The 10,631-nt window shown below is 43.2% G+C and overlaps 1 protein-coding gene across 1 annotated transcript in view; it reads right to left on the minus strand.

Moving 5' to 3' along the window:
* Nucleotides 1–10,535, minus strand: part of si:dkey-26i13.8 (kinesin-like protein KIF19) — a 28,031-nt gene extending 17,496 nt beyond the window's left edge. The window contains 8 exon segments of the mRNA XM_042103438.1: nt 38–139; nt 302–394; nt 2,711–2,836; nt 4,979–5,115; nt 5,670–5,757; nt 7,718–7,828; nt 9,955–10,035; nt 10,403–10,535. Coding sequence (XP_041959372.1) covers nt 38–139; nt 302–394; nt 2,711–2,836; nt 4,979–5,115; nt 5,670–5,757; nt 7,718–7,828; nt 9,955–10,035; nt 10,403–10,444 — 780 coding nt within the window. The 5' untranslated portion in view covers nt 10,445–10,535.
* Nucleotides 10,536–10,631: the final 96 nt, after the last annotated feature.

The following is a 10,631-nucleotide window of genomic DNA, read 5'->3' on the forward strand; positions in this document are numbered from 1 at the left end:
CACACACACACACACACACACACACACACACACACACCTGTGAGGCCCTCTCAGTCCCGGCCAGGTCCACCATGAAGAGTTTGCCCATCCTGACCTCCTCATTGATGTTCTTCACTCTGCTCTTCTGCTTGACCGTCACCTGGAACAAACACATGACGTGTGTGTGTATGTGTGTGCATGTGAATCTGGATCTGTGTACAAAATCACCTGTATGACAGTTAATGTTTGCATGTAAGAGCTAAGCTGGAGATCTTAACTTAACGCTTAACGTGTTAGATACAATGTGCGTGTGTGTGTTAACCTGCAGTATAGCATGTGATCTGGATGAGGTCTTGTTAGCTGCAGTAGGCTCTTGTGTCCGTTGCTTGTTGCCTTTGGTCAGCAGGGCCATAATCTACAAACCAGAACAGCGACTACATTACCCATAATTCCAAAAAGGTCACCAAGTGTTATATTCACATGTACTCATCACATTCATTAATTCCAGACTCATTCTAACCAAGGTGAATTAAAGTAACGTATAGGTAAGCATTCTGAACTGGTGACCTTGCTATTATCATCACCAGACTTTACTTGTTGAGCTGCATTCACCCTATGTGGATCCCTGAACCCAAACATGAACCATGTTGTCAATTGTCAATGGACTTACGGATGATGCAGCAAATTACTTTGTTTACAGTTTACAATTTTTTTTTTTTGTTTACGTTTTTGCTCTTTAAAATAAAGCGCAACCTCTCTCCTGAAAGAATGATAGAAAATGCTTAATGACTTGAGTGAATTTCTAGGAGGCAAGTGTAACATCTCTTCTCAAAGAATGATACAAGTGGCTAACGACTGCTGAGTTTTTTAGGACGCTACAAATGATACAAATGGCTAATGACTAAAATGTCTAGGAGGCTTTTCACCTCATAAACCCATCAGCAGGGATCCAACTGCCAGCCAGCCAGCCAAACAAACCCCCATGACCTTGAAGCGCTGTGCACTCTCCAGACTCCATCAGACCCTCAACGAGCCTGAATCACAGCAGGACCTATTCCCACTTGGCTCCGCTCCCGGAGAAAAGCATGGAGCGAAAACCCCATTAATCATGCATAACACCATGGCGCCACCTTGATCACCTTCTAGGCCATTACAGTGTTAATTAAGGCGTTAATGATTCATGCCTTATTAAATATATTTCACATAGAGGATGTGTATGGAATCTTGGAGTGAGGATTTGAGGTGTGTGTGTGAGAGAGAGAGAGGGTGATAGCTCTTACAACACCTTTACATCTTCTCATTACCTTCTGCTGGTGAATGGGGCAATTACAATAAGCAAGCTAATTATCATCTATCAGACATTAGCGGGCTAATTTCAAGTGTGACTAGACGTACCGCGTCGCGGTACAAAATATGACCGCCGCTCAGTCCTGCAGATTCTCTCCGCAAAGATAAATCAGACTTGTCAATTTGTCTCCGTCCATTTCTTACTCCAGCCTCTACTCTTGCACATTTTGTGTATGTAAATGAGTGTGTGCACATGTGTGTTTGCTTTTGTGTATATGTGTACTTCTGTGTGTGTGTGTGTGTGTGTGTGTTCGCTTGTGACTTTGTGTGTGGGGGTAATGGGGTGTGGGTGTTTGTGTGTGTGTGTGCGAGTGTGTGCATGTGTGTGTGTCTGCATGTGCGTGCGTGTGTGCGTGCATGTGTGTGTGCGAGCTTGTAGAAATGTAATAACTGGGCGGTGGTAGTGTAGTGGTTAAGGAGCTGGGCTAGCGTGCAGTAGCCTGAAAGTTGCCGGTTCAATTCCCGGCTTCCACCGTTGTGCCCTTGAGCAAGGCACTTAACCCCAAGTTGCCTCGGGGACAATGTGATCCCTTGTCATATAGCTGACATATATATAAGTCACTTTGGTCAAGAAATGTCTGCTAAATGTAATGTAATAAATACCAGCAACCTTCCGCTCAACTCCACCATCTACAGGCCGATTGGTGTACAGTCACTAAATGTACACATAAATGAATTTATTGTATGGGCCCCCATGAACGAAATTGGACGAAAGGGAAAGGGTGTCATAATAATCCTACACTTCAAATTTTGTGATTTGAACATGTCAGCCAAAGATACCTGCGATTACAACTCATTTTTACACCTCATTTTTTTCTTTTTCATTTTTAACTCGGTGGCGCTTTACCGCAAATCAGTCATTATGAAATGGGTTTAGATGGCTTCTTGAGACCAACATACAAAAAAAACTTTGGTCATCCTAGGCCCTACGGTTCTCGAGATATTCACAGAAAACTTTGTCCGCCCTACCCTCCTTTTGGGGGTCCAGTGTGGCGGGTGGGCGACGGATCAAAAACAAAAATCGACGGATCCGTGTCATCCTTGTGGGGCTACATGCCCACCAATACAGATGAAAATGCTGTTTGTTTGCAATGTCTTGAAAAAGATGATTGATTGTCTTAAAATAGGGGTGAGCTAAATTAGATGCCATCATCAGTGGTACAAAACCTGTGACACTGGTAAAACAAATATTGACTAAGTAGACACCCAAGTTGAGGCTAAATAGCCAAAACTAGGTCTGAAACATTAGTCAAATGTGTTGTGTTCCATCAGCAAGAACTGACATTCTGACCTCCAGTCATCTCCAGTAACTGACCATGTTTTTACCATGCAGTGCATACATTGGTTGCGTTTTTGTTTCTATCCAACATCGGTAACCTCTGACCTCTCTGGCGTTGCTGGTGGAGAACTCGGTGATCCCGGCGATGCGGATCTCGCCCTTAGCGTCCTCCCGCAAGTCAAGATAACCCGACGACGGATTCAGCAGGTCTCGGATCATCTCGTTGTAAATCTACAAAAGCAAATATGAACATTTGATAAACACTGAATCACACCCTTTGAAGAGTGTGTAGTATTATACCAAAGTAGAGCATCACAGGTATAGCATATAATATAGCACGGCACAGCACAGTATTATAAATGTATAGTCCATGTACAGAATGTATCACATATTATGTAGCTGCACTATACACTGTGTGCAGAATTATTAGGCAAATGAGTATTTCGACCACATCATCCTTTTCATACATGTTGTCCTACTCCAAGCTGTAAAGGCTTAAAAGCCAACTACCAATTAAGTAAATCAGGTGGTGTGCATCTCTGTAATGAGAAGGGGTGTGGCCTAATGACATCAACACCCTATATAAGGTGTGCTTAATTATTAGGCAACTTCCTTTCCTTTGGCAAAATGGGTCAGAAAAGATATTTGACAGACTCTGAAAAATCAAAAATTGTCAGATGTCTTTCAGAGAGGTGCAGCAGTTTGGAAATTGCCAAGCTTTTGAAGCAGGATCATCGCACAATCAAGCAGTTCATGGCAAATAGCCAACAGGGGCGCAAGAAGCGTGTTGAAAAAAGAAGACTCAAAATAACCCCATGAATTGAGAAGGATCAAGCGTGAAGCTGCCAGGAAGCCATTAGCCACCAGTTGTGCCATATTTCAGAGCTGCAACATGTCTGGAGTGCCGAGAAGCACAAGGTGCTCAATACTCAGGGACCTTGCCAAGGTAAGGAAAGCCGAAAAAGGCCACCTTTGAACAAGACACACAAGACAAAACGTCAAGATTGGGCCAAGAAATATCTGAAGACTGATTTCTCCAAGGTGTTTTGGTCTGATGAAATGAGAGTGAGTCTTGATGGGTCAGTAAAGGGCAGCAAGTTCCTTCTCGACTCAGACGCCAGCAAGGTGGAAGTGGGGTACTGGTACTGTATGGGCTGGTATCATCAAAGAGCTTGTGGGACCTTTTCGGGTTGATGGGAGTCAAGATCAACTCTCAGACCTACTGCCAGTTTCTGGAAGACCCCTTCTTCAAGTAGTGGTACAAGAAGAAGTCCCCATCATTCAAGAAAAACATGATATTCATGCATGATATTCATCGAGAACCTGTGGTCCTTCATGAAATGTGAGATCTACAGGGAGGGAAAACAGTACACCTCTCTGAACAGTGTCTGGGAGGCTGTGGTGGCTGCTGCACGCAATGTGGATCACAAACAAATCAAGACACTGACAGAATCTATGGATGGAAGGCTTTTGAGTGTCATGGTGAAGAAAGGTGGCTATATTGGTCACTGATTTGTTTTTGTTTTTTTGTTTTTTTGAATGTCCCAAATGTTTATTTCTGAATTTTGAGTTATATTGGTTTACCTGGTGAAAATAAACAAGCGAGATGGGTATATATTTGTTTTTTATTACGTTGCCTAATAATTCTGCACAGTAATATTTGCCTGCACACACAGACATCCTCATAAAATGGCCAAATCTAAAAAAAAACACATCAACTTCCAAAAATATGAAACTTTGATATTAAGGAGTCTTTTGGGTTGATTGAGAACACAATTGTGGCCCAATAATAAAAATACAACTTGCCTAATAATTCTGCACACAGTGTATGGTGAAATTATACCATATATAATATCATAATTGGGGCAGCTGTGGCCTAATGGGGGGCAGCCGTGGCCTACTGGTTAAGACTTCGGGCTTGCAACCGAAGGATTGCCGGTTCGATCCCCGACCAATAGAAAAAATATTGGCGGGGTAAGTGGTTGAGCACTGCTCTCCCCATGCCCACATCCACAGCTGAAGTTCCCTTGAGCAAGGCACCTAACCCCTCACTGCTTCCCGAGCGCCGCTATAGCAGGCAGCTCACTGCTTCGGGATTAGTGTGTGCTTCACCTCAATGTGTGTTAAATCATGGATTGGGATTCCCTCATGGGATCAAAAGAGTATATATACTTACTTACTATATAATGACCACATAATAGATTAACTCAAAATCTAAATAGGCTCATGCTTGTACACAATTGGTTTTTTGTTCCTACTTTAACGTCCCACTTGGTCTGATAGACCTGATAAATGATTAATGGCCACTGATTGACTGACCAGTCAACCGAGCAAAGAGTAAGCTCTCACCTCCACCTACAGTATCAGCCTCACCTCCAGGTAGGACATGTAGACGCTGCAGTCCATGTCCTCCTTGCCCGCTTCGATGGCCTTGAAGAGGTCGTTGAGGGTGCGCACGTAGATGCCCGGCTCTGAGTCCACGCCCAGCATGGTGTACGTCTTCCCCGCACCTGCGGAGACCGGCAAGGACACGGAGTGAGTGGGAGGGCGGAGAGAACATCGAATGAGTGAGTTTTTAGGTTTTTAGTTATAGTTTAAAAGTTATAGTTTTGGGCAGAGACAACATCAAATAAATTAGTTTTTAGTTAAAGTTTAAAGGTATAGTTTTGGGCAGAGACAACATCAAATAAATTAGTTTTTAGTTAAAGTTTAAAGTTATAGTTTTGGGCGGAGAGAACATTGAATGAATGAGTTTTTAGTTATAGTTATCAAATGAATGAGTTTTTAGTTATAGTTTAAAGTTAGAGTTTTGGGCTTTTTAGCTTTCTTTTCGACAGGACAGTGAGGAGATGACAGGAAATGAGTGAGAGGAGATGGGGAGTGGGTTCGAGAGATGACCTCAGGCCACTCTGTGGGTACTGAGCCCGTTCATGGTATGGGGCGCCCAAAATGCTACCACCACGCTACGCTACGAGTTGGGAGTAAGGATGGAGATTGGGCAACTGAATGGGGCACTGAGAATGAGTTGTGGACATTTTGTGGTGATGAAAGCTCTGTGCTCTACCTGTGGGTCCATAGGCAAAGACAGTGGCGTTGTACCCGGCGATCACCCCCTCAATCAGGCTCTTAGTGGTGGCAAGATAAACCTCTTCCTGCACAGCAAAGAAAGACAGGGACATAGACAAAGAGAGCGAGAGAGAGAGAGAGAGAGAGAGAGAGAGAGAGAGAGAGAGAGAGAGAGAGAGAGAGAGAGAGAGACAGCTGACGTTTACAGAAGCAGGCAGAGAGAGACAGCTAATTTGGATCCACATTCATTCATTCCTACAACTATAAACGGGACATAAAGATGTTCAACAGCTTGATTAACAGTATGTACGTACAAAATGCTACACTTGACATACTATCCGCTGTTGCTTCCTGCCCACAATCATGCCTGTTACCTCTCCTCCAAAAATCTAGAGTCGTATAGAGGCTCTGCAAAATTTGAATCCATCAAGCACCTCACTAAGACCTACCCTGACTTGAGGTGCATTAAAATTTGGCAAACAGTGGCAAACGTTCATGGCGAACATGTTTTCTCTGAACGGTTAAATTTGAACGATTTGGTGTAAACATTCCATTGTAAGGGTAAAACTTCGCCCAGCTCACGTCCAGCTTCACTGTATATTCGCGGAGAACTACCTCCTCAGACTGTTTGTTGAGTGTTTGCAAATGTTCGCCAAAAACTTATGGCAAACAGAAACCGGTTTGCAAACATTCGCCTATGTTTGCGAATTTGAAGACACTTCTGACCTCACCTCAGTTTCCATGACAATGTGACAACCCCACCATCACCTTTCAAAACTAACCTCTGCAGAATCCACTAACCATCTCCAAGCATAATCCTCCAGGCAGGCACACGAAAGGGGCGATTTCAGAGGGGGTGGGGGCTAGTTAAGTTAAGTTATCACCCAGAGAGAAGCCTACTGCCTGCTGCCGAATGATTCTGGATGTGAAATGTCACACTCCTCCTCCATTCCACGGGCAAACACAGAAATCCCAGACATGAAAGACAAAAAATGGGAAGAACTGTGCCGCATGGATGAGGAGAGTCGCCCCCTTGGACAGGAGCCACATGTTTACTGCAGAAGAAACACTGAGACGACCTTTGTATTATAAGGGGATACAGTATGTTTATATTTGACTGGAATTTATCAACCTGAATCATCTGAATGTTGCACCATCAAGTCTCTCAACTGCACAGACTCTACAGAGAGGAACAACAGGTCTGTTTGAACCTGATGTGCTTAGGTGACAATCAGCATACTCCTCCCTCCTCTCATTCTCCTAATCTCAATACAACAAACAGCACTCTCATACTAAAGGTGTAGGTTTTTGAACATTCTAAGTTCCGCAACAATTGAAGGTTCTAAAATTCTATGTTGAATTCAATGAACCCAGATATTCTTTAGAATGTTCATTTCTCAACATTCCCGTCACACCGGTGTGACGGTACTCCTTTAAGGGTTAATCCTGCTATAATCTCAATACAACAATCAGCACTCTCATACTCCTAATACTGCTATAATCTCAATACAAAAATCAGCACTCTTATACTCCTAATACTGCTATAATCTCAATACAACAAACTGCACTCATACTCCTAATACTGCTATAATCTCAATACAACAAACTGCACTCATACTCCTAATACTGCTATAATCTCAATATAACAAACTGCACTCATACTCCTAATGCCGCTATAATCTCAATATAACAAACAGCACTCATACTCCTAATACTGCTATAATATCAATACAACAAACAGCACTCCATTGCACCTAAACAGTGTTTTACTTTTCAGGAACACTCCACAGCATGGGATGAAACTTTTATGAGTTGAAATGTGTAAAAAACATTTACACTAATGTATACACTATTACACTACACTGACTCAAGATTAGAATAAAAATGGAAATGGAATGGAATGGAAATGTATGTATTTGAAACAGGGACAATGCACACATAAACATTAATCTTGTAATACAAGAGAATATGTCTTGGGCCAGGTTATACAGTAGCAACAATTGCTAATTTCCACCAGTAGTCCCTGAGGGACTGAGGGGCAGGTACCTGCTGGGCTTGCTGGCCAAAGGCCACATCAAACATGTAGGTCTTCTCCCTGGAGCGGTTGGCCCGCAGGTGATTCTCAGTGTCCTCAAATGGGTCCATGAGAACCACCATCTGCAAAAGGCCACAGACACAAGTTAGCCTACAACATTACAGTCCATGCAAAACTCTATTAATAACAGCGAAAAACAACCAGAGACTAACTCATACACACAATTACATGACATGATGCTTATTCCATGCACACAATAAACACTAATATCAACCATATCAACAAATAACAACTATAGTATATATTGTGAGACAATAGATGTATGGAAAGTGCTAATGAAAACTGATACAAATGCACACAAAAACTGAATTTAGGTTCCGAGGGCTATGATGTAACTGTCAACTAGGTTATGGACTACTTTGAGTATGTTAGGCTACTGTGCAGATGCAGGTCATATGCACAATAGCCATAATGTTTCAAATGTTGTTGCATTTTTATAATGAAGGACTCATAAAACCATACAGCACCCCCAATGTGTATGCATGTGTGAAGTTATATTAGCTTTATTATGTAATACAGTTTATATAGAGTACTGCACGTGACTCTGACCGTTCCTCCAGCAGTGGCCAGTGTTGAGCTCTGCTGTGAGGGTTCATGCCTGGCCTTCTCCTCTCTAGACTTTCCATTAGTTTCCATTCCAGTGACATTTGCAGTGTAGCACCTGGTCTAGCAATGCATACAATGCATACAATGCATACACTTCACACACACGCCCGACACGGAATAAAACAGTCTGCTTGTGACATAAGCATTCAACTGAACACCTACTGTACTTCTGAGATTATACTGTATCTGAGATATGCTCTGTGTGTGTGTGTGTGTGTGTTTGTATGTGAGTTTGTGTGTGTGTGTGTGTGTGTGGTCTGACGTTCCCACGCTAATGCGATACTCCCTCCTCACTTTCACAAACTCTCTGACGTGAACGCTGACTCTATCCTCCCAGGGCTGGGTGTAATGTCTTGGCCGAGGCACGGGGGTGGGGGGGTGGGTTGTTGAGAAGCAACTGAGCACACAGCTCCACCTGCCTCACTCGCTCACATGCAAAGCTAAGTGGATTAGGCTCTGACTTATGGGAGCAAATTTAGCCCTTGGTTTCTCCCAGACCACACACACAAACGGCACACACACACGCGCGGCACACACGCCACACACAGCGCACACACACACACACAAACACATGGCACACGGCACACACCCACAGCGCAGGTGAGCAGCAGCCAGCACCTGTGCACCTGAATCAGTGGGGCATCTGGCAAGACTCCGATGCTGAAGAACACACTAAACAGCCAGAACTCATTGATTTATCCAAATTTTCTGTTGGAAAACGTTTAAACTAGCCATAGTCTAATGCAGTGGTTTTCAAAGTGGGGGCCGGGGCCGCGAGGGGGTGCCAGGGGGGCCTCAGCAAGTTGGAAGGAAAAATAGAAGAAACAAATAAATATAAATTTGAAAAATATAAAATATACCTATTACTAAGAGGGTTGTATACAATGCCATGATAATAATGTTAGGCATATCTTAACATTATATTTCCCATGATAATGACTGGGAATAATAGTAGCGTGATAGCTTTCATATAGCAGAAAGCCCCAAATACAATTTTTACACACTGTATGCTCCATCGCGAAGTGCTTGTTGCTAAATGTAATGTATGTAATGCTTAATGTACAGCTTAATGTATTTTTACATTTGCCGTAGTATTGTCGATGGGTTTAATAACACATCAAGGGGGTCCTTGGCCAGAACCTAATGGTATTTGGGGGGCCTTGTCGTGGAAAAGTTTGGGAACCCCTGGTCTAATGTGTTAGAATCCGTATCTATCTATAACACAGTGCTCTAACTTGTATTTCATCAAGTTGTGGTAGGCTATATCTCTTTCACAGTAATAGCAACTAGAGAAAAGGTTACACAAAAACAGCTATTTTATGTTGGTGGCTCAAGTTGATCCACTGTTCCATCAGCATGAATTCACCATTCCTGATTCTAGGTACACAGGTAGGCCTAGGCGACACACAGATAGGTAGGCTTATGGGCAGATTACCCCTCCAGTGAAAGCAATTCCTTGTGGCATGGTGATTATGTGTGTGTTTGTTTTTGTGTTGCATCGGTGTCGTTACGCAATATTCCCACCGCACCTGTCCTGCACGGTGCACCTGATACGTCTGTGCAAAAGTTTGACGAAGCCTACCTGGTCATCCACGCGCTGGGCTACCACCGTTGCCCCCTCCTCAATCTCAGCTTCATTTAGCGGACGGATCCGTAGAGCCACCTGTGTATGAAAACAAATCATATTTTCAAACCAAATAGTCGGTCACGAAAAAAAAAATCTAATTCAAGTAGGCTATTTTATATTTTTCCATAAGGGTAGTACCAATCCTCAGGTCTACGGTAGCCAACATAGTGTTAAACAAAGTTGCAATGTTGAACAATATGGAATGTCTGCCAAATAGCCAAACATACAGCCCACCTTTCACACAGGAAGAAAGACGAATTAATTAAACATGCTGAAAAGATAAGCCTAGTTCATTTATATTCTGAACGAAACCCTGGTGGAGACAATGGTTGACATGCAACACGTGAAGAATGTCATGCCATGTCAACAAACTGCAGCAAAGACAAGTTTGACGTAGGCCTACCGTAAGTTGGTGATCTTTTGATTCCACTGGCAGGTCCTTCATGTCTGCTTTAACTCATTACAATGCGTCCGATCTATGGCTTGCTTTACTTAACAAAATGAATAGCCGTGGGCCGCGAGTTCATCGTGTCCGGCTGCAGCCAGGGGCTTCTCTGTCCGACCGGGTGGCTGTATCCACTGATGGTCCAGCTATCCAGGTGACCAGATGACTGCTAGGCTGTTCTCATTGG

Source organism: Alosa sapidissima, chromosome 9 (assembly GCF_018492685.1).
Source record: "Alosa sapidissima isolate fAloSap1 chromosome 9, fAloSap1.pri, whole genome shotgun sequence".
NCBI classification, from domain to species: Eukaryota; Metazoa; Chordata; class Actinopteri; order Clupeiformes; family Clupeidae; genus Alosa; species Alosa sapidissima.